The 26131-nt window shown below is 36.5% G+C and overlaps 1 protein-coding gene across 1 annotated transcript in view; it reads right to left on the bottom strand.

The window, feature by feature from the left end:
* The window catches only part of LOC120631580 (parapinopsin-like), a 65460-nt gene that overhangs the window by 4106 nt on the left and 35223 nt on the right, over nt 1-26131 (bottom strand). The window contains exons 3-4 of the mRNA XM_039901218.1: nt 14592-14787; nt 5447-5579 (exon numbers count right to left, since the gene is read on the bottom strand). Of these exons, the coding sequence (XP_039757152.1) occupies nt 5447-5579; nt 14592-14787 (329 nt within the window). The remainder of the gene's footprint in view (nt 1-5446; nt 5580-14591; nt 14788-26131) is intronic.

The following is a 26131-nucleotide window of genomic DNA, read 5'->3' as shown; positions in this document are numbered from 1 at the left end:
GTTTTTTACATAAAGCGTGTTTATTTTGAACTATTAATTTATAAGGCTGTCTATTCTTGTAAAAAAATTGGGTGTGGTTTTTAAAAATAACTTTTTCAATTAAGTTTTGTTTAGGCGTAAATTGCCGTAACTTCTACATTAAGAAGTATCCGATTGGAATTAATTAACAAGTATTGTACTGCTATATACCCTTGATGATAAAACTATTTATTTGAATAAGAATTAATACTGAGATACTAATGTAACGAACTTTTGTTTCTACTGGCGAACTAATCAAATTTTAGAACACCAAAGCTGCTAATGTGACTTTATTTATATATTTATATATATATTTCGTATTATAGATATAGATATATCTATAATACGAAAAATCTTTTCCCTTTATGATATTAGTATAGAAAAACGAAATACGCAGATTTTGAACGACCTGGTTTTTATTTGACGAGATATTTTATTATCTCTTAACTTTATTGTTTATTCACAAAATCTTTTAGGCGTTTTAACGGTTCTGGATCATTATCAGAACTTACTTAAAAATTATAGATATAATTTATCCTATATGATATACCTATAATAAAGTCAGGTCACCTACAACATATATATTATAATCATGTAAACGAGTAAAATGAACAAAAAAAAACATTCGAATTAAAACGAAACAGCCATTTTGAGTTTTATCAATTGCCACTATTTAAATACGTGCAGAAAAAATCTTTTAGAACGACTAAAAGTCCAACATTTTTTCATGACATTATTCTGGATTGTACCTAGCGGACAACAACTGCAATGCAGAAATGCACTGCAAAAATATTCCGTTAATTTCTGACGAATTAGAGCGTGATAATAACCGGCCATTATATTATTCTTACAACTAGTTTTGAGCGACTTTATCGGTGTACAACTTTTGTATTAAAAAGTAGCTAAGAATGCAAAAATCTAGACATACCTACATAGTCCCGCCTAATTGATGACTAAAATCGGTCAAATATTTGTCGGGCCACGCGAATTGCCAGGTTCCGTAGAACCGCCAAGCGAAACTCCGATTAATATTCAATGTTAATCGAACCGTATTATAAACGGTGTTTTTTTTTTCATCCTACAACAGTGACCCGTCACTCAGTTTAATCCACAAAAAGTATAGGTACTATGCATTGAAAAAAATATTAAGAATATTTAAAATCAAAGTCATAGTCAAAAATATTTTTATTAAAGTATGCCCGGCCCATAGATTTACAAGAAAATTACACGGTAGTAACATAATGGCGATAACCATATTCGTAAACTTAAAACTAAAGCTACAAGAGTTCTAAACGCGTCCTGGTCTAAAAAGAAGACCACAACAAACTTAGACGGGAATTTTAATTTTAATTAATCGTTTGTTGTACAAAAAGCATACTATATGGAGTGCCAGCGTCGCGGTGCTTAGCTAAACCTTGGACGGACCCACGGACAAACGGTGTGGCAAATTAGCCGGGGCACTGGCGCCGGGTGGCAGTTTCAGAAGGCGCGATAATCATAATATAGTATGATTAAAAAAAAACTTGCTCACACAAATGAAAAATTTTTATTCACATAAAGTACGAAATATTTGTTAGTTTTTTTTAAGTAGGTAATTGGATTGGACGCTGGATAGAGAGGCGTCACCATCATTCCTGTCCCGGTTCGAATCGTAGATCCGGAGATGCAAAGACTGGTTACAATGGAGTTTATGCTTAATTTGCTTTAATCCATTACCAGCCGGTTCTATTTAAAATAACCTAAGCCATCTCAGAAACTTCTTATTATTAAACTGGCTTAGACCATGATTTTAGTGTAGAGAATTAAATTATAGAGGCTTCATTTTCCGCTCTTCCCATTTCAACTAATTTAAGAGCCGTCAATTCTTAATTACACCTGTTAGGGGAGCGAGATGGTTATTGCATATTTTATGTCACTTCGCGTTCACTCAGTCATTGAGCTGGGTGGATAATACTCGCGAATCGCGCTAAACATAAATTGCAACTCTGAAAAAAGACATTCAAAATTCATTTATTTAAAGTTTTAACTTATTTCAGTTATTTAAACTATAACAATTTGAAACTCTCTCTCTCTGTCTATCTCTTTGTAGTGACTCTTATACTACCGGATCGGAAGGCAGATTCTACCAAAAAGTCAGCAGGAAACTAATCTGTTTCTGTTTTCTAACATTCATTAATTTCTCTGAACCGAATCCGGAATCCAAGCTACGGTGACTAAATATCCCACTCAGCATTACAGATAATCGTAATAATTTATTCACAAGAATGTAAGATTAAATATAACACAATACATTCTATTAGTCAGTATATGAGTACTTCACATTATCAAAAAAGTTTCAGCTTTTTATCCGTCAACTGTTAATAACACTTGTCAAGAAGGCGGATGGTTATTGAATATTTTATGCCGTAGCTCAAGGTCTGGTATCTCATAGCGCTATCTATGTGTTACTTTATTATTTGATGGGAAGTACTAACGACTGACGTACGAATAATTAATCAAATCCACTATGCTTATCGTTAATGAAAAGTAGGAAAAGGATGTCTAACAAAGTCAAGTTATCTGAATATTTGGATCAGATTGGTAATAAATGTCGGACGTAAGATACCAGATAATTTTGCACAGTCTGAATCTCAATTCAAGACTGAAGTGTAACGCTATATTTTCATCGTTTTTTTTTTTTTTTTTAACTAGATGTGACCTGCGGCTTCGCCCGCGTAATTTTAAGAGGCAGCGTACTGCAACATAATCTACACATATTATATGAGATTTTGAGATTTTTTCACAAGATAATTTTTATCTTACCAATTTATTTTTTTTCAATGAAAAGTATACTATGTTACTTCTAATACCTCCAAGAATATGTATAAAAAGTTTCATGAAGATCGGTTCAGTAGTTTTTGCGTTAGAGCGTAACAAACAAACTTACATTCACATTAATATTATTAGTAGCCAATATAATGGACGCACCAAGCACATAGCCCGCCTGATGATGAGAAATCATCATCATCATCATCATATCGACCCATTACCGGCCCACTACAGGGCACGGGTCTCCTCCCAGGAACTCTCAGGCATACAGGTTTCTTCCCGATGTTTTCCTTCACGGTCGAAGCAAGTGAAATTTCTAATTTCTTAAAACGCACGTAACATAGAAAAGGTAGAGGTGCGTGCAAGGATTCGAACTCGGCCCCCCAAACGTGAAGTTGAGCTCCTACCCATTGCGCTATCACCGCTTTGCCGATGAGAAATAGTAGGAAATAATTACTCAATATTACTTAAAAGTTATTAAGGGAGATTATTGTTATACGCTAAATTGTCCGCGCGAGAATATTTAGATACTTTGATTTTTTTCTTGTTGGAATCAGTTTTACAATAATCGTTACAAAAATTCACGATTATCTAGCCTCTACTGTGCCTTAGGTCTCTAGGGCTGTCTGCCTATTAATTGCCTATTGCTGGGGCCATGTTTCTATTCTCATAGGAAAGATTAAGAGCTATCCTGTATACAACGTGCAACCAAATTACGAAACACTGCTGAAGGGTGCATACACATATTAAATAAGTAATCACCCTGTAAAAACATAAAATCAAAAGAAGCATATTATTTTTACATAAACATTTAAAGTATTCACTTTGGACAACCCTACTGAAGATAAAAGATCGACGCGCTCATATTATTACCTACGCTACGATGGGTACCTTTGTAATAAAGATTGAATTAGTGTCAGGAGTCACATGATTTTATTTTTGCATGTAATGGCTTTACCCGATGTTTTTAGTAAAAACTATGACAGTGGTTCACAGTTCAAAGATAAATCTCAGGTACAGTAAATAATGTTCTTCTTAAGCACGTGTAGTAATATTTTGGTTTTCATTTACACGTTCTATACGGGACCGAAATTGGAATACAGAAACCAATTGGATTACAAAAAATAAATCTAAGCTGCGGATCGATACTAAAACTTTTTGCCCCAAAACCCGAATACCTAACAATTCTTACCTCCAACGCGGGAATCGAATCCGGTACATCATGATCTGTGAACATACTAACCACTAAGTCATAAAGGGAATCCGAAACGAGCCCAGTAGATTAATGAAATATTCAGTCTTAATCACGAAGAAACGGCGTATCTTTTGGCAAATCATTTATCATCAGGTGTGATTGCAGTCAAGCACTTGTCTATATACTTAAAAAAAATAAAAAAATATATAACTTTCTTTAGGGAAGTTCCTGTGGTTTTAGAAGAAACTGTTAAAATATAAATGTGCGTGCTCACAGCGCTCATTCTAAGAGCCGAGTAAATATTGGATTTGTGTTACACGTGTGGCCATGGAAAAATATTATTGCAACTGTGAAACAACATATCATAAAGAAGAAGGGAAGTTAGATACTGTATGTATCTAACTTCCCTTATTTACCTTGAAAATCGATGAATCATCATCATCATATCAACCTATCACAGGGCTCGGGTCTCCTCCCACAAAAAGAAGGGCTTAGGTCGTAGTTCACACCCCTATGAGCAATAATGGAAACTATCAGGCATGCAGGTTTCCTCGCGATATTTTCCTTCACCGTTGAAGCCAGTGATATTTTAATTACTTAAAACGCACATAATTTAGAAAGTTATAGGTGAGTGCTGGGATTCAAACTCGGCCACCCGAAAGTGAAACCGAAGTCCTAGCCACTGGACTATCACCATACACAACGAATATTAAGCTTTATTTGCTTAAAGCGAAATTATCCGCGAAAAGCAGGAGAATCTTTGCGGTGTAGTTTATATTGTCTTCAATCTTTATACTCCACACCAAACAGATCTTCCGTAATATTTTCTTCTCGTACGTTTCGTTCCATCACCGGAGCATCCTCAGGAGATCGTAAAGTCAACGGTTCATCACAAAGTAAATCTGTTTGGTGTGGCTTATAAAGATTGAATAAATTATAAATTACACCGTACAGATTCACCTACTTTTGGCGGAGTATAGCTTATTTAGCTGAATGTATATTTAAGTAGGTAATTACTTATTTTGTTGCGTAAAGAAACTATTTTTTTTTCGGATTTTGTGTAGCTGATTATCCATAACTATAATAACAGCGTAACGCGGGCTTGATGGCGTGTCTCGGAATGAGGCTCTGCCAGGAAGAGTTTGAGTAGTAGTTAGGAACTTTAGCCTTAGGGCGCCTCATTTGAGGCCGTACCTTGGCTCAGGTGACGATTGGAGTGAATAGGTTTCGAACGCCCACGTCTGGATGACGTCAAAAGTCGGGGATCTCGTTTTCATCGTTTACGAGACTGTGAAGGTAAGATACTTAGGATCACTAAAATAACAATTCCTTAACAACTTAATTACTGTAGTTCTTAAATAGAATTAGAATAAACCGAAAATTACAATCACATAATTTTAAGAGGGTTGTCGCTAGGTGTCTTACCTTCTTCATAGTCCTGATGATGTTGACGTAGCTGAAGGTGATGACGGACAGCGGCACGATCTGGCCCATAGCGAACAGGAATAGGATGTATGTCAGCGTGTTCATCGACTGCTCGTGCCAGTTCACCGAGCAACTGTAATCATCCATACTAAAATTACTAGTTGTTCCTCACGACTTTGTCAGCTTATAAGTCAACCTTAAATAAAACAGCACTACTTATCTTTATTATAGTATACCACTCTTATTTATTATGCTGCTAGAGTCTATCATTTTTTTTAATTCTTAACAATGCTTAGAAAATAAAAAAAGACTACTAAAAATTTATAAGGAAAAAAAACCACCCTCCGCTCGCGGGGCTTTTGAATGCCCAAGCAACCGACGGGCAGGGCTCCAGAGTGAGGAACCTCCTCACAATACGCGCCGTTTTAAGGAATACTGCCTTCTGTATCCAACAACCCAGCGAAAGCTTCTTAAGATGTTGGTCGAAGCTTTTCGTGAGAAGACCATTGACTGAAACGACGATCGGAACAATAACGGTCATTTGTTATTGTATTCCATTCTTTCGTTATATTAATTTATATCTAATAATTTATATATATATATATTACATGTATTTTTTTATCTATGTAGCCTTTATTATCACTCTTTATTACCATATACCTATATCACGATTATTTATTTACAACTTACATTCGAGGTAAGCTGAGGAAATCTCTATCGTAGGGTATCTCTATCTATTCCTTTGTACTTTATAAAATAATAATATTTTTTAAAAATGTCTTTGTACAAGAACAATAAAAATAAAATAAATAAACCTTAAAAGTTAGACATATGTATAACTTTCAACATTGTCATACACGATTTTATCGAAAATTTAACCGTTTACGCTGCGCACGCAGCGGAGCTCTGAAAAGAAAAGTAACCCCGATATTGAAACATTCTTCATTGGTGTTATGCTTCTATTGGTCTTAGCGCTATGATATACCTATAGCCTTTCTCAATTAATTGGCTATTGCAACACTGAAATGATTTTTCAAATCGGACCAGTAGTTCCTGAGATCATCGCGTTCAAGTAAACAAACAAATAAAAAAACTGTTCAGTTTTATATATAAGTATAAGATAAAAGATTTGTCTAGAACCGAAACAAAATAAAAATACGTATAAGGCGTACAAGTACAGTTTATCTCGAAAGAGATTTGTTCCAGAAGCTCCTGAATGTCAGAGTAATTTAAATAAAAGAATGAGCTGAAAAGGTACACAAAGATTATTTCTAAGTTTGTTACCCATTGTTAGCGTTACTTAACGTGTTAAGATTATTTAGTTTTAAGAGATTATTTAGATTTATTATTGTTTAAAAAAAAACATTTTCAAATAAAATTTACGAATATAATTCGCACAATTAACATTTAAAATACATTGTTTTAATAGCAACGACATTAGTATAAAAAAAATATATTGTATGTAACTTCGTTCTTATTTATTTATTTAAACTCTTTATATTTACACCACTACACAGTTAGGGCAATAAAGGACGAATAGAGAGAAACACAAAAACTGGAGTAGAATACAAAAGGTACAAAAAATACAAAGTAGTTATTAGTTCTAGATAGTTCTTGTTTTTTTATCATCATAATCAACTAACGGGTATCACGGTTCTTCTCACAGAACAAGAAGGGGTATTAATTATATTAAATTGTTTAAATTTATTCAATTATAAGTCATGTAACATATAAATATTTTTTACAATTAACTACAGAGCTTGGCAACCATTAATAAAGTTAATCACTACTATCATTTTAGATATTTTTTTTCCATACGCCGAAGAAGTATAACTTCTAACGCGTGTAGGTACATAAGTACATACAAAATAAATAAATAAATATTAAAATTAATAAAAAAGATTTTATTTAAACAGTTTTATTAACGTAATAATATTTATTTATTCACACTGTTTGTACTGTTACGAAACACGTGTTCTAAATATAAAAATACTAGAAAATACAACATAGTTATCGCTTTTCATGCCACCTAGAACTAACTTTACGATGTTACCATAGACCTATATTCAGGTGTCGCGTGCGCGCGCATCGTAAAAATTCACTCTCATAATTTTTTTCCATCACGCCAAAAGAAGTATAACTTCAATTAATTCTAATGTCAGCGCAGTCAACAACGAACTTAGCTCTCTTTTTAACAAATATGTTTTTGATGGGATACTCAATTATGAAACGCTTCCAATGACAAACTTATATACCAAAAGTAACAACACACTATTATATAAACACACACACACACTCACGCACACTATTATTTAATAAGAATATATATATATATATATATATATATATATATACACGCTTGGACCTTCAAGCCTTTCGCATATACGTAACGAAAAATTCCTTCTGTATTAGCATTCGAGAATTTTATTAATCGTGAAAGTTGAGGATCCGGTCTTTCCTTATTACATAATATCGTATAAAGTTGTCTCTTTTGTAACATTCATCTTCTATCGATATCTATAAAACTGTTATACCTACTTATTATATTGGGGCTTTCTTTAATGAAATATTCAGTACACCAGGCAGCTTGGAGAATATGGTTAGCCGTCGATTACTTGATTTATGCTAATTTATATTATGATTTATTTTCATCATCATCATCCCAGTCCACTACAGAGCAGGTGTCTCTTCTCAGAATGATATGGGTTCAGGCCGTAGTCAGCCTCGCTGGCCATGTGCGGGTTGGTATACCTCACACGCCTTTAAAAACGATATAGGAAACAAACAGTCATTCACCGTTAAAGCAAGTGATATTGAAATTGCTTAAATTAAAAAACGCACATAACTCTGAAATCGAAATAGGTCCCCCGGTTGCGCGCATTTCAGCCCCACTTCAGGCGGGACCTGAGTAGAACCGGGAAAACGAACGATTTCCGAGATATATTAAAAAAAAGCTATGAACGCGAGGGAAAAAAATAGTCTCTATTTTCATACGGCTGACGATGTCTGATACCCGACAGTTCAAATCAGTCGATTGCGAAATAGGGAGCACTGCTCCCACATACTAGCGGAAGAGTGCCCTTAATGTTGGTGAAATGTCTATTTAACGTCAACGTCAAAAATAATCTGTAGCCTTAGTACATGATTTGATAGCTCCCAATCGAGGAGGCGTTTTCGAGTATAGTATACTCGAACATCGGAGTAAAATGGATCTTATTTTTCTACATTAAAGATCGAATTTGCTTTTGACAGAATGTTTGTAAAACAAACATAAGAAGTACAGGAATTGCGACTCTAAAACCACAGCCAATAGGTCCCTTTTACTTTGACAACAAAGAGTTTGATATAAAATGACTCCTCGAATACGAGCAAGCAAATCTTGTACTAAACGCTCATTCACCCTCTACCGCCGTTCGATCCAAGAGTGATATACAACAAGACAAACAAGCTGTCGATGCTTCGAGAGCCTTTATGATAGTGTGAGAGGTACCGTATTTTCTATATAAACGAATGTAAAGGCAATATTTTTCATTTCAATGGAATGCTGATATCAAAAGTAAAAAGTTCGTTTTCATTGAAAGTCGAGAAGTATTACAGTTTGAGAGACAAAGCAAGGAAGCCAACTTTTTGAAGTGAAACTTCTTTCTTTAATTTTTTGTTATGCGCCATATTTATTTCTAATACTTTGACCACGTGTGTGAGACCATGGTTTTATTTTTTTATTTTGAGTTTTTTTAATTTTTTATTGTAAATATCAGTGAATGTAAATAATTTTAAGCGGTAATTTTTAGCGGAAGCGCACTGGGCCAGCGTGGTGGAGACCCGTGCTCTGCAGTTGGCCGGCAATGGGTTGGTGTGATGACGATGACCATAATGTAAATAATTTTATTAAAACAAGCAATTAGTAATGAATACTACTGTAATCTAATAAATACCAATTAATTGTAATGATGAAATAAAAAAGTTGTCATAAAGAAGTTTTTATAATACCGTTAGCAGAGGTTAGGTTTAAGTTAGGTTAAAGCAGAGTGAATTACACGTTAGAAGTGAAACTTCTTTATGAAATCTTTTTTATTTCATTATTACAATTAATACAACTGTAATCTAATAAATATCAATTAAAAAGATGTCATAAAGAAGTTTCACTTCTTACGTGGGTACACTAATACACACACATTTTCTTATAGCCATAATTGAAGGATCAAGGGGATGAATCATCTAATTGCAAAATAAAACCAGTGCCTATAAACGGAGTAGCACTATGGAGGGCATGCAAAGTGCCACCCTCTCAAATCTCCATTAACCTGAGGGGAAGGTGTTGCCAAGACCCGGCAGCTGCTCGTTCGTTCGTTTGTTTTCATTCTGCATCTTGTTCTGCGTGGCGCGTGAGATTCGCTACAGACTGACCAGACCTCAAACGACATTTCAGTTCATCATTATCATTATAATCAACTCAATACTGGCCCACTACAATGCACCGGTCTCCTATCAAGATGAGAATGGTTTAGGTCGTATTGTGCGGATTTGTCCAGACATCTCTTTTGGAACTTCAAAGCATATAGGTTCCCTCACTATATTTTCCTCCACCTTTATGCCAAGTGATGTTTAAATGCTTGAAACGCACATAACTCCGGAATGAGGTTTGCCAGGGACAAAACTTGGCATCCGAAGAAAATGAGGACGGAGACCTAACCACTAGGCTATTACAACTTTTAACTAACATTCCCGTTCGGAGAGGCCTTTAGTCCAGCAGTGGACTTTTATAGGCTATTAATAATGTCGATGACGCGTGAAAATAACATTCCAAAATACATTAATTTGATTTGCTTTGTGACGTTAAGATTTTTAATGTTTGCTCCTCACCTATAACGTGTACCCGTAACATTGTTAGACAATTTCACATTGATCTTGGCGGATTTGTGATATTGAACGGCAAGGCTTTTAATGAAACGGTATTATAACAAGGCTGAGTACTAAATAATGATTTTATGTTAAGCTAAGAAATTTTGCTCTTCCTCCCTCTGTGCTAAAATAGATAGATAATTATATACTAATGAATATAAATGAAGTGTCTGTCAGTGATTTTTATTTAAGACCCTCAATAACATTTGGGTTTTTACTGCAGTCTAAGTTGATAGCCAGGTATCCAAGGTTCTCAAAGGTTTCTAAGTGAAGTTGTTTTTGCCCGTAAACCTAGTAAGTAACAGTTTACTGTTTTGTCAGTTGTCTGTTGTTTGTATAGGCTATTGATAATGTTGATGACGCGTGAAAATAACATTCCAAAATACATTAATTTGATTTGCTTTGTGACGTTAAGATTTTTAATGTTTGCTCCTCACCTATAACGTGTACCCGTAACATTGTTAGACAATTTCACTTTGATCTTGGCGGATTTGTGATATTGAACGGCAAGGCTTTTAATGAAACGGTATTATAATAAGGCTGAGTACCAAATAATGATTTTATGTTAAGCTAAGCAGTTTCGCTCTTCCTCCCTCTGTGCTAAATAAATATATACTAATGAATATAATTAAAGTGTCTGTCAGTGATTTTTATTTAAGACCCTCAATTACATTTGGGTTTTTACTGCAGTCTAAGTTAATAACTAGGGTTAAACCTGTTAACCTTGGATTTAATATAACTGAACTACCCTTGTTCAGTTATATTAAATCCAAGGTTCTCAAAGGTTTCTAAGTGAAGTGGTTTTTACCCGTAAACCTAGTAAGTAACTACGACCGAAACCAGAAAATATATGTATATAAATGTTTTAATATATATGTGTGTGTGTGTGCCATGCACTTCATACATTCATTGAAGCAACGCCTACCCTAGTTTGATTAACGATTAACTAAAGATTAACTTGAATATTTTTTTTTTATGTTTATAGACGAGCGCTTCACTGCAATCACACCTGATGGTAAGCGATGATGCAGCCTAAGGTGGAGCTTGCCTAGAAGATGCCTATTCTCTCTTGATTTGAAGGTACTCATATTGTAGGCACTGGGGAAAATGGAAGCTGGAAAGGCATTCCAGATCCTAGCGGTGCGAATAGATCAGAAACGATGACGCGAAGCGCTTCGTACGCGTCCGCGGTATATCGACGACGTAGGGCTTCAGATCCTTACGCTGCCTCGCGGTTCGATGGTAAAAAGGCGAGGGGGGAACTAGATCAAATAGTTCTTGAGCACACTCTCCGAAATATATCCTATAGAAAACCGAAAGGCAGGCAACCTTGCGACGATAAGCTTTCTAGCACGGCGATCCACTGAATCCAGGGTATCAAGCTGATACTTGGCAGAGCCATCCCGTAAATGGGAACAGTACTCCATGCACGATCGAACTTGAGCTTGGTACAAGGTAACAAGCTGTTCAGGCGTGAAGTACCGCATTGAGGATGCCAAGTTTCTTACCAGCTGTTTATTATGAAACTGGTGATGAAGAACATGAATGGCAACCGTAACTACACATTAATAAGTATTACATTGTCTACGCTTCGATTATGATATATAGTAGGTAAGCTATTTATGTTGATGTTAATTGATGTCGATGCTCCACATTTTCATAACCGATTGTGTTGTATACGGGCCCCAAAAGACAATAACCTTCGCCAACGATAAACAAATTATTCGTACTCCCTTCCTGTAACACTGTTTCACGAAGCACCTATACCGCGTTCATTGTCGTCATTCAATGCGCTCTTGGACAGCTATACCCAATGGGATCTATTCCATTACGGGTGGACAGGCAATCTTGGGTTCCGTGAATTCTTGAGATACTCTGAGAATATTGAATGACCTTAACTTCAATATTCGCAGAGTATCACTATAGTACACTATATTAATATTGTGTCTTTTATAATGTTTAATGGCATCTTTCATTCATTTGTCTTATAATTATCCATGAATTATGTAGTTCTATATAGTTAGTGTAACTAACAAGATGTAAAATAAATAAATAAATATTCGTCTCAATAAAGGAGCGGATGGCTTCCAGAAAAGCAATATTTTGTTGAATGAGCAGTAGATTGACATTCGGCTATTATAACCTAAATTTAAATTTTTTTTTACAAAAAAGGAGTAAGTAATAAATAAATATGAAAAATAAAAATAAAATAAATAAAGAAAAATGTAGAAAATTACTGGTACTTTCTACATTATAAAAAAAAAACACTACTAAAGGGTACTCAAAAAGTTTAGACAAAATTTAGTGTTTACCTTTTTTGATAGTTGTGTCTGAATCGATTTTTGTGTCTTGTTATTAGATAGATATTGTGTATTATTTTTTTCACCGAATTACAAATGTTGTAGAATAGATGTGTTGTAGAAAATATTTATTTCTTACTTTTTTGTAGTCGGTTATTTTTTGTAATTTTTTTTTATTATTATTTGTAGTCTTAGTATAAGGTTTCACAGAAACTAATGTGACATGCTAAATACCGAAAATTTTTGATATTATATGGAATAATGTGACAAATTTACTTACAGTTAAAATTAAGATTTTTAACTTTGTAAGTTTGTCCAAACTTTTTGACTACCTTTTTTTTTAACAAACTTGATGTTCAAAACTACATGACATTAAAGAATCTTTTGTGCCAAGAAAGTATCTTATTTGTTTTTTAAGGATGTGTGAGTGGAATTTTGTATTTAAATAACGTTTTACTTTCAAGATTACCAAGATATTATAAAGGAAGGCGCCTCAGTAAGTACTTTTTATATAAGTGCAAAATATCTTCGTGTAAGAAGATAGTTAAGAAACTGCAAAGCTTTGAATAAAGATTAATTTACCAGCTTTATTCACTTTCCGCAGACTACCTAAAGCAATTTAAACTTTTTCTAACTTAAGTTTCCGCGCTAGATAATCGGGGACATGACTTCATTAGCCTGTAGGGCGACATTTGCGCAGAATGCGGTTCAGACACAACTATCGATGTTTCAATTTCTATGTATTCCTTAAAATGTCAATATGTCAAAATGTCAATGTGTTAATCCCTTCTTATATATGGTATATATATTAGCAAGAAAAGTTGGATGAAAAATTAACTGGTATACCTTTTTGAAGACATAATATATTGCCAATAAATTGTTCATATCTCATGTTCGAAAAATTGTCGTTCTCTAACTAAAATGCGGGTGGAAAACACCTTATTACCGCCCGACGGGTGGTAAAGTAATTGAAAAAGAAAAGAGTCTGAAAATTCTCCGTTGTCATATTTTACTTTTTTTTTAATGGACAATAAACGTCTATGAATGAAATGTAGACTGATGATGTAGTCATATAAAAAATCTTTTTGGTTTAATTTATTCTTTAATCACTCAGGCATTTTCCAATTTTTTACCGGATTTTAATACTAAGATAAATGGTAAAACAAATATTGTTATACGATTGAATAGGCTGTATAGTCAATGATCTTTGCAGGTTCTGAAGGATACAAAGAAAAAAAATAACAAATGTTATATGAAGGGGTGCGTTTGAAAAAATGTTTGTTTAACGTTCTTACGTATGGTTCGTTTTCCTTATGATCTACATGAAAAGTAGTATACTCAACGTGGGAACACACCCAAATGACCCCCGAGATATTTGTTAGTTGATAGTTTGAGAGTTATCCTTAATTCGAGGTTTACTGGGTAGGAATCCCACGTAACCCACGATATCCCCAAGCTATATCAGCTAGAATTTTTAAATTCCCTGATGAGTTATCCCCCTCAGTTACCAAAAAAAGGCCGGAAAACGGAAAAGCAGAATTACAAAGCGGACAATGCCACGGGTAACTGTGCGTTTTAATATACAATAGGAACCGACGTTACATTCTTCTAAAGTACCTAATGAAAAGTTTAAGCTTAAAATTTAATAAAGACTGAGTGGGAGCCCAACTTTGAGGATTAAAAAGCTTGTACGGGAATTTAATGGGAAGGCTTTTGATAAAACAAATATTATTATGTACAAGTTTACTTGTTATCTGTGGGATAGCATGTTCAGTGTGGACCACGAGCCCGATTCAATTATATTTGATTCACTGGGATTCAAACCCGTTCTGGGTTCGAATCTCGGGAAAAAATTGGTAGGTATTGTGTATTTTTTTTAAAGAGTTACCGGAGTTAGGAAATTGGGCCAGAGCTAATTAGTAATTAGAATGGTCACAGCTTACCTAATATTAGCTGCCTCATTAACATAGTTTCCCCAGCCCATTAGTGGTGGCGTGGTCAAGGCTAAGGAGTAGCTCCAGATGAAGACCACAGACAGCACAGCACCTTTAGAACTCAGATGTCTGGAGCTCAGTGGTCTGGTCACCATCAGGTAGCGCTCGAAGGATATCACTGTTAGGGTGGTGATGGACGTTATACCTGGAACAAAGAGATAAGTGATATTTATTTTTATCATAAACCGATAGACGTCCACTGCTGAATAAAGGTCTAGAAATATTTTTATGAGTGTTTTTACCTACACTTGGAGGAATTATCAATTTTTTAACTTTAAAATGCATATAAAAAATTTCGGAACCGACAGGATTTGAACCTGCGACTCTCGGGAAATCGCGGCCTGAGCGGTTTCACCAATTAAGCTACGGCTCTCCTACCATCGATGCCGAAATTAGTATATGCCTTTCACATCAGTATTATAGCGACTATAGCGTCATCTAGTAGGAAACGTTGCAGTTTCGATCTACTTTTTCAAAGGTCCATATTACCAAACTTGTTTCAAACGTGTCTCATTGTAATATGGCCCTTTGAAAAAGTAGATCGAAGCTGCAACGTTTCCTACTAGATGACGCTACAGTCGCTATAAGACTGATGTGAAAGGCATTCCATGTCTTACAAAGTGTCCATACATTTTAAGCTGTTAACCCATGTGCTTGCAACCTTTACCCCCATAAGGTATGTATCCACTAGGCTATCACAGTTTACTTCACTGCTAAAAGTATTGCAATTTTAAATAAAAGTAGTTCCAACTTTTAACCTACATTGTTATGTTTAGACATAAATAGGTATCTTTCCCTCCCTTAGGTTTTCGATCGACTAATGAGTATATATGAAATTATTATTTCTATTTTTATTCGGCGAACGGCCGATTGGCGCAGTGGGCAGCGACCCTACCTCCGAGTCCAAGACCGTGGGTTCGATATCGACAGCTGAAAAATGTTTGGTGATAAACATGAATGGTTTTTCAATTTCTGGGTGTTTATCTGTGTATTATAAGTATTTATGTATATTATTCATTCATTTTAGTACCCATAGCCCAATTCTCCATATCAATGTATTTCCCTATCTCCTCCGTGGATAAAAGAGCTATATTTTTGTAGAGTTTTTTTTTCATTTTAGCATTTTTTTTCAAAGTCAGTGTAGGCATGTCGCTATCGTAACATTTTCTTGAAAAGCTAAATACTTAAGGATATCTTGGACTATGAAGAACATTATGAAAAAATAACAGGAAAGAAAGAAAGAGAAACCTAGATGTAATCTTTCTTAAAATTTTCATGCCAAAATAGTTGCTATCCTCCCATGACCCCGATTACGAGCTACGATTTAGTTACAAGAACTTTTTATCCCAAGAAAACAAACGGTTCCCACGGGATTTGTGAAAAACACGTAATTAACGCGGACGAAGAGCAGGGGCAATAGCTAGTTTATAATATATTCAACATGCCTCCATCATTCTTGTGATGACACGTAGTCCATAGAGCATAATTTGAATATAAATTCTGTAGTGTCAACAAGGCCGAACTCCTCTACGTGTCTCCACACACGGCCTTGTTTCATAATTTGTAATTTTAACCGCATTCACAACACCTAAGCGTAGAGATACGAAAGCGTTTTTGATACAGATATTTGTAATTAAGAGTATACTGGCCAGTAGCTAAGAGCTGTGGCTTGTAACATTTTTATTTTGCAGGACTTCTACAGAATACTTGTATCAAAAATTATTTCTGCTTCTTACTACGAGTATAAGCAATTTTGATACATCAAGTCTGTCTGTTTGTAGTGACTCTACCACTGGTTCTCAAGGCAGATTTTACCGAGAAGAAGCCAGCAAGAAAATCAGCTCAAAGATACTCTTTTGCAACATCCAACTATTTACATTTTACATTTTAACATTCATTTTTCTATCTTGTGAGAGATGAAAGCGGATGCGTCCAAGCGACCTTGTCATTAAGAAATTCATCAATTGTATACCTCGCTGTAATAAATGTGTTTTAACATATTCTTTTTCATATCAATAACCTTTGGACGATCCTATCAATTTATATTATAGTTTAATTTTAAACTGGCACCACACATTTTCTATTAGCATTAGCTTTAGCACCTTCACTTGGATAATAATTCCATATTAGCAAATTCTACAGCGGCATGTATACAATTTTGGAAAAAAATAGTAATCTTAATCCTAATCCTAAGTTCTAAATTAGCTTTGGTTTAACAAACCCACAACAAAAAATTTGCTGTTTTTTTTTTTGTTATCACCATCTTACAATCATTACTTGAAATTAGGTTCATTAAAATATGTAATGGCGAAAGATTCAATTAAATATTAGCATCGGTTGCAGGAGAAGCGCTGCTCAGTTGGCAAATAAACCACACGTGATAATCGGACAGACGCGGGTTCGATTCCCGCGGATTTTTTTTAAATTTTTTATCTGTATTTTGAATGAAATATTCGTTATTTTCATTAAGTGTAGATTGTATCTGTATTTTAAATCATAAGTCTGTTAATTAAGTTCGTATAAAATAATCTTGGCTACAGCGCAGTAAGCGCAACCTTAATGCCATTAAATTAAACGTTGTTCGTTAAATTTTAGGACATTTAGGCTGTCTTGTCTACACAGATTAGTTATATCGCGTTTATAAATTGACTTTTGCTCCAATTACGCTGAAAACCATCAGTCTGTGCCGTGCGTTTATTCGTGTATGTAATCTTTGAAAGCTTCAATTACTGATTGTTTATTTAGCTCGCGACATAACCCGCTTACGTTTGAATAAAATAAAAATAAATAAAATCATTTTATTTCGGGTCTGGCACCCATATACAAAATTGAGAGTTTAACATAAAATAAATATAAAAGACACCAAGATTTAAAAAAAAATAACAATTATTAATTAAAATCAAAAATTAAAAATTAAATTACAATTAAAATTCAACTATTTCAATTATACAAAAAAAACGTTGCATTTTGCGGTAGAAAAACCCTAATTTTTGGCACAACGTTATCTCGTTATCCATAGTTGTACATTTGACGACCTCAACGGCGCGGGCGCAGCGGTGAGAACGATGTCGGGTTGAAACCGATTAAAAGTATGCATTTAATACAACTTATCGACGGCCGATTGGCGCAGTACGCAACGACCCTGCTTTCTGAGTCAAAGCTCTGGGTTCGGTCCCCACAACTGGAAAATATTTGTGTTTTGAACTTGAATGTTTTTGAGTGTCCGGGTGTTTATTTGTGTATGATAATTATTTATTTATACTATTCATAAAAATATTCATCAGTCATCTCAGTACCCATAACACGGGGTACATAACATCCATATAACTGCCATACCCCCAGACACCAGGTGAGATTGCAGCCAAGGGCTAACTTTTTAAAGGCTAACGACTAGATCAGGAGCTATTCGCTTTGGTTTAACCATTAGCCCTTAACTATCAAACTGTGAGGCACCCAAAGAGTCTGACCGTTACAATATTAATATTAGAAGTAAAAATAAACTTGTAGGGCAGTTTACTACGCTGCATAAAATTAATAATTCATTTAAGGGTATTGTATATAATTTTATAAATAATTACGAGATGAAATCCTTGAGATGTCCCTCAATAAGCTCAAAGTTTATAGAAAACTTAAGCTTATAGAAAATCCTATTATATTAAGGATTACATGTATGATTAAAAAGCTTGGGTATGAATTGCTCTAACTTCATAGCGCAACATTAACTCGACTGTGAGATGGTGATAACAAAAGGAATACTGGCTAAGTTTGTTGTGGGCTCTTCTTAGACCAGGGCGCGTCCGGAATGCCCTTCTTGCTTCTATTCTCCGATACCTATGACCTTCAAATCAACAGGGAAACGGCATCTTCTAGGTTATCTACGCATCCAGGTCCCATCTTAGGTTGCATAATCACTTAACATAATTTAAAAAAAACAAGAAGACAGTTGCACATATATCTATACCAACTCTATCCATAAACGGTTTTTTGTAGAAACAGACTAGAACGAGACAATTGCAGATATATCTATACCAACTCTATCCATAAACGGTTTTTTGTAGAATCAGACTGGCGTGGGATGAAAAAATTGAAAAATCCGACCTTGTTTGACTTACAGATTTGCCAACAGAGTGTAAATTACTTCGCAAAACTGTCACGTAGAATGGAAAATGTAACCAAAAATATGCTTACGATTCAGGCTAATGTTTAACGGGGGTAATCTATTCTGAAACCACCTTTCACGTTTATAAATCTGGTATGTGTATTTTGTAGTGTAACCTGTTATCTGGGAAATAATGGGACCTGGCACTTATTGTCACTTATAGAGTCCGGGGTCCAGTGCGACGCTTATAAGTTTAGTTCCACACATATGTTTTTAGTTTACTTATGTGTGGAAGCGCAATAAAGTTGAATATTATTTGACGGCCGACTGGCGCAGTGGGCAGCTACCCTGCTTTCTGATTCCAAGACCGTGGGTTCGATTTCCACAACTGGAATATGTTTGTGTGATGAACATAAGTGTTTTTCAGTGTCTGGGTGTTTATCTGTATATTATAAGTATTTATGTATATTATTCATAAAATATATTCATTAGTCATCTTAGTACCCATAACACAAGCTACGCTTACTTTGGGGCTAGATGGCGATGTGTGTATTGTCGTAGTATATTTGTTTATTTATTTATTTATTATTTATTAAAAATAATCTAGCTTGCCTTCATGCCTTGCCAAATCTTCGGCACTTGCCAAATCCCGTGTTACTCATTTACTTTATCGACGATCCGTGTCATCACCAATGTAAATAAATTCACTACGATCCTCTATCAATTTGTTTAATATCCCTAGGGAGCCAGGAATTTCATGCTAAAAAAGATTCAACTGTAATAGTAGTTAGGCCCTTCCACCCCCTCCCACTGCCATCCACCTAGTTAATAACAAGAACTGACCTAGTTATAACACCGTCCACTTGAAGGTGCTTCGGAGAATTACGCTTAAACAGATTCATCATCATCATCATTTTCATCATATCAACCGTGGACGTTTGTCCACTGCTGGACATAGGTATTTTGTAGGGAGTTCCAAATTCCACGGTTCTGTGCCGCTTGGACCCAGCGGCTACCTGCGACGTGCTTGATGTCGTCTGTCTACCTCGTTGGGGGTCGACCAACGCTGCGCTTACCAGTTCGGGGCTGCCATTCTAGCTGATTCAGTTAGTCAAACATTGAAGTCCCCCGTTCTTCGGAGTACACGTTTTTCCGAAGGTTCAAGTTCAGTATCACCGGTATTTTGGGTTTATAAAAAATCCCGCACGAAGCCTTTATTTTCCAGGGGTAAAATGTGTTCCAAGGCCGGTTTAAAATTTCAGCAAGATATTGTAATCGGTCAAGCTACCATAGATAAAAAATGCATTTTTTTTTTAAATCCCACGGGTATTTTTTTCAGCAGCTTCCCCGACCTTAACACTTATATCCCATGCCCGTCTTAAGGATGGAAGCTACATGTTTGCCTAATTTTATCAAAATCGGTTCAAACGTTGAGCCGAGCGTAGGTGAGAAACAAACACAAACAAACCATTCCTACAAGTTCCCTTACATTGCAGAAACTTCTTTTTTTCCTTACTTTAAATGTTAACAAGAATTTTCCACAATTATGAGCGAAATGTGAACGAGGTGTAAACATTAATGTAATAATACAGATCTATAATAAACTGGTTTCAATTTTATTAATTTTTTTAAACAAAAAACATACAAACACACTTTTGTATATATCATATTAAAAAGGATTCAATTGACAGTTTATTCTTTGGTACAATGAAAATGCCACCCTTAAGGCGTTCTACAGTCAACTCTTAAAACTTCCTTTTTGTCTCAACATTTACACGATGGTATTATTTAGCTCAATTTGATTTTATTACAACGGTTGGGCCGATCATAGCCCGTTTATATATATTTATAATATTAATAAGAGTTTAATATTTTTAAATTTAATAGCCTACTCGCATTTATCTCTTATCCAGTAAATCTGAAGGCAGAAATACACTGTAATAGAATAACGCCGAGCCTCCTCGCCTTTCCATCATTTCTTTTGCCGGCTGGACTAAAAATAGGTCTCCGAAAAATAAACATTTCTTTGTATCATCAAATGTATTAACATTGTATACATGCCGAAAATTTGCAAAGAATTTTTATTGTATTGCTACGAGGCAAAATTAGCAAAATTCTTACAAGTATCAGTGTCCCTCGAGCGCTATGAAATCATATTAAAGTGAGTAATGTATTAGCTATCAAAATTTCATGATACTATTATTTATTGGTTTACTTAACGGAATTACATCATATAGAAATTGATTGAAGGAGCGTTTTGGGGCTCATAAATTAAAATATGGATATATCGTTCCTTGGAGGCTGTTTGGGATGCCACGTGTGTCGATACCAAGGCTGCATCATACATTCAGACGGCCAAAATGCTATACTTTAAAACATTAACGTCAGTATCATAATTGTCGCAAAAAGGTGACATTTTATTAAGTCTTATTTTCTTACGATGATTTTTTGGGTTTCTTTAACAAATATTTTTACACATAAAAGTTTAAAGCTGGATATGTTCAAGTACGCGCGGTGCGGTTATGGTAAAGGCGGGGCAAGGGGAGAACCGATGGACGTTGGGGTCTTAAGGTGCTGGAATGGCGACCCCGCACCGGTAAACGCAGCGTAGGTCGGCCCCAAACGAGGTGGACAGATGACATCAGGCGAGTAGCTGGGAGCCGTTGGAGGCAAGCGGCCCAGGACCGTGCATTGTGGAACTCCCTACAAAAGACCTATGTCCAGCAGTGGACGTCAATTGGTTGATGTGATGATGATGAATGTAAGGCAAACATTGTTTTGCATTGTTCAAAATATACAAGCCTGATAACAAAAAAAAATTCTGACTGTAAAATTAATTATTTCTACAACGTTTTTCGGTGTAGGTCTAACTACTGAGCATTCACCGCTTCGAGCAGGACGCTCTATTAGTAACTGGAAACTTGACCTTGACTCCCTGGCGCAACGGTCAGCGCTGAGAATTTATGTAGAAGGTCCAAAGTTCAATTCCGTTAGGTGCAATTTGGGAATTTACAATTTTGAATTTTCTCTGTTCATGTCCGGTTCGGTTGGAGGCTTTGGCCGTGTCTAGTTACCACCCTACTGACAAAGACGTGCCGCTAAGCGATTTAGTGTTCCTGTGCGATCTCGCGTGGAAACCGATTAGGGGTATGACTACCATGCTCCCTAACAGGTTAGCCCGCTACCATCTTAGACTGCATCATCACTTTTATTTAGATTACAATCTTCTTCTCTCCATCTTTCTCTTTACTTGTAGCGGAATAAAAAAAAACAGTGAGTATGCACAGCTACTTCTCCAAAAGTATTGATCTCAGGAAAAAGTTGTCGAACAAAGGTTTTTTATTACTGTACCTACCACCATCATTAATATCCCTTTTCTGACTAGACTTTTGAGTTAACACGACTTATTTTCTGCCCATTGTAGAAGTTTCTCATCTGAAACTGCATGCTAAGCACTGGCAACATTTGTTACTAAGCCACTATCTACTTTGAGCTTGGTAAACTGTAACAACTAGCAGGTGTAATGAAAAAAGTTTCGCGAAGTGTTCCGCAGAATTTGAATTCCACTGTAACTGCTTAACCGCGATTGGGTCAACTGCTCTAGATCCGTTCCAACCCCTGTTTGTTAAACTTTTTCTTTTACCAGTACCTTAATCAGTTACTACGATTTTGTTTTAAATTCGATGGCAATTTTTTTTCATTTTTTTTTTAGAGATATGCCAGCGCTTGACGACACGTGGTCTAGGTTGGAGCACGCTTGCCTAGAAGAAGCCTATACACTCTAGCCTTGAAGGTACTCAAATTATAGGTGGCAGGAAACACAGTAGCCGGCAGGGTGTTCCACATCTTAGCGGTGCGTATCAGAAACGTGGATAAAAACGTTTCGTGTGTGTAGATGGAATATAAACCACATAAGGATGCTACCGCTCACGATGTCTCTGTAATGTAGGTAGTTTAATAATTAGCCCGCACTTCATTATGTTGTTCTACCAATAAACCATTCTGCGATAGTCCGTCGTTTTATTAAGTACATTACATTTTGGCGCAGTCGGTTTTAATTAAAATCATGCCTTTTGGTAAAATCGAGCCTTTTGACGTTAGTTCCCACAACTGGGATGCATATTGTCGTCGGGTGAAGCAATTTATTGCGTTAAATAACATCAGTGAAGATTTACACGTGGCCACGTTGGTAACACATGTCGGCATTGCATGTTACGAATTGATGTGCGACTTGTGTTCCCCGGATTTACCGGAAGACAAGAAGTTTGAACAATTAGTGAAGATTGTCAAAGACCACTTGGAGCCACAAAGGTCGGAGATCGCAGAGAGACATATGTTCCGGCAAAGGAAGCAAAGGCAAGGGGAGATAGTGAGTGATTATTTGAAAAGTCTAAAACATCTCGCCAAACATTGCAATTTTCGGGATTCTTTGGAGGTAAATTTGAGAGACCAGTTTGTTTCTGGCCTTCAAAGTGAAGATATGAGGTCACGATTGTTTGCCGAGCGGAACATCGATTATAAGCGAGCAATAGAACTCGCATTGGCGCTCGAGGCAGCGGAGAGACATGCAGCGGAGGCAGCGTCCGGGGCGAGTTCCAGCGCCATCTCGGAAGGGCTGCATCGCATCAGATCCTCACCAGCGCGCGCAGAGCGCGGGCGCATGGAACGGCGCGAGGGAGCGGATGGCTTGCAGGCAGACGCGGCGGCCAGGGCCGGTGCGCTGAGCCTCGAGGGCTCACGGTGCGGCTGCTGGCGTTGCGGGCGCAGCGGGCATCCGCCGTCCCGGTGCCGCTACAAGTTCTACAGCTGTGATTCGTGTGGGCAGAGGGGCCACCTGAAGGTCGTGTGCGGTAATGTTGATAAGTGTAGTGATGCGGTTATACAGAAAAACACAAAAGGTCAGTTGTTTTTTAATGATTCCGATGACAGTGTTTTAGATTTTTATAATATAATTTGCGAGGGTAATGACGGCCCGTATTATATCAAATTAAACGTAGAAAAGTCTGTAGTTAAATTTGAAATAGATACTGGTAGTAAGATCTCTGTAATTTCAAAGCATTTTTATGATAATCATTTTTCTAGCGTTTGTTTACAACATAAAAATTTAAGGTTAAGATCTTACACAGGTAGTGTTATTGAACCTCTCGGATATATGATGGTAAATGTACAATGTAAAAATCGTTTGTATAAATTACCGTTGTATGTTGTTGAAAACGGCGGCCCTCCTTTACTAGGCCGTGCCTGGATAAGAATTTTACAAATCGATATCACAAATTGCCATAATTTATCCGAAAGATGCGAAAATGATAATACTATAGAATTATTAAGGAAAGAATTTCCCGAGGTTTTCGCTGATGGGCTTGGGACTTTTAAAACTCGAATGCAGTTGCATTTAGCTGACAAGACTCCAATTTTCGTTAAATCGCGCCCGCTTCCCCTCGCACTTCGCGCGCCGGTCGAGCGCGAGTTGGAGCGGTTGCAGCGAGATGACGTCATTTATAAGGTAGACCGTTCTGATTACGGTACGCCTATTGTTCCTATAATAAAAAAAAATGGAGACATTCGTATTTGTGGAGACTTTAAGGTCACTATTAATCCGCTATTAAAAGATTTTCATTATCCTCTTCCACAAATTGAAGATATATTTGCTACCCTTGGGGGAGGCGAACAGTTTTCTAAATTAGACTTGTCCCACGCCTATCAGCAAGTGTTATTAACGGAGGACTCGCAACCCATGACCGCTATAACTACACACATAGGCACCTTCGTTTACAAGCGAGTACCTTTTGGAATAAAATGTGTTCCTGAGTATTTTGAAAAGTTGATCGAAGAAACTCTGTGTGGCTTATCCTCTACTGTAGCTTTTCAGGACGATATTTGTGTGACTGGCAAAGACAGAGAGACTCATTGTAAAAATTTATGTGCCGTTTTAGCCCGATTAAAAGAGGCCGGGTTGCGAGTAAATTGGTCTAAATGTGAATTCTTTAAGGACAGTGTAACATACTTAGGATACAAAATTGATAAAAAGGGTCTACACACTGATGCAAATAAGATAAAAGCTATTGTTTCGGCGCCATCACCGAAAGACGTAACGCAATTAAAAAGTTTTATTGGTCTCGTTAACTTTTACAATAAATTTTGTGTTAACATGAGTTCTGTATTAAAACCTTTATACGATTTACTAAAGAAAAATGTAAAATGGTATTGGAGTTGCGAATGTGAAAGTGCCTTCAAAAGAGTTAAAAACATTCTCAGTAGTTCGCCTGTGCTAGCACACTACGATCCCAAGTTACCGTTGCTGTTGTCGGTGGACAGTAGCGCGTATGGACTCGGCGCGGTTCTCACGCACCGCTACTCCGACGGATCGGAACGTCTTATCAGTTGCGCCTCGCGTACTCTTAATGAGGCCGAGCGTAATTATTCGCAGCTAGATAAAGAAGCCTTAGCCATAATGTTTGGAGTCAGCAGGCATGATAAGTATCTGTTTGGTCGGCATTTCATTTTGCGCAGCGATCATAAGGCTTTAAGCTATATCTTCGGTAAAAACAAAGGTATTCCGCAAACGGCGGCTAGCCGTTTACAGAGATATGCAGTTCGCTTAGCTGCGTACAACTTTGACATCGAATTTATTTCTTCGGCTAGAAACTGTTTCGCGGATGCGTTGTCTCGTTTGCCTTTAGAAGAAAACGTTAATCGTCAAAGTATCGTTTCAAGTAATAATAACGGAAATAATAGTTATTTATTTTTTATAGAGGACAAATTGCCTATAACGTTTCACGAAATTAAATATCAAACTGCTAAAGACACTACTTTAAACAAAATTGTAGGGTATGTTAAGTTCGGATGGCCCGAACAAATTGAATCGGATCGTTACAAACAATATCATTTAAGGCGGGAAAATATTTTTTTAGAACAGGGATGCTTGGTTTGGGGATATAGAGTAATTATTCCTGCCAGTTTGCACTCCGCTGTGTTAGACGAATTACATTCCGGGCATATAGGCGTTGTTAAAATGAAACAGCTGGCTCGGAACTATCTGTGGTGGAGCGGCTTGGACGCCGATATTGAGCGCGTGTGTCGCGAGTGCACCGCATGCGCCGCGCTGCGCGCACAGCCGCCGCCCGCGCCGCTGCACTCGTGGGAGTGGCCGGTGGAGCCTTGGTCGCGGTTGAATGTTGACTTTTTAGGTCCGTTTCGTAATAAATATTATTTAGTTATTTTAGATGCTCATTCCAAATGGTTGGAAGTGGAACCAGTGCCAAATACTTCGGCAGCTACCGTTATATCTTGCCTGCGCAAAATATTTGCCCGGTTCGGTCTATGCAAGGTCATTGTGAGCAACAATGGTCCACCATTTTCTTCATCCGAATACTTACATTATTTGAATAAG

The sequence above is a fragment of the Pararge aegeria genome, chromosome 18, assembly GCF_905163445.1.
Source record: "Pararge aegeria chromosome 18, ilParAegt1.1, whole genome shotgun sequence".
Classification (NCBI taxonomy): domain Eukaryota; kingdom Metazoa; phylum Arthropoda; class Insecta; order Lepidoptera; family Nymphalidae; genus Pararge; species Pararge aegeria.
Note: the sequence above shows the minus strand (reverse complement) of the source record. Positions and strands in the feature narration are given on the sequence as shown.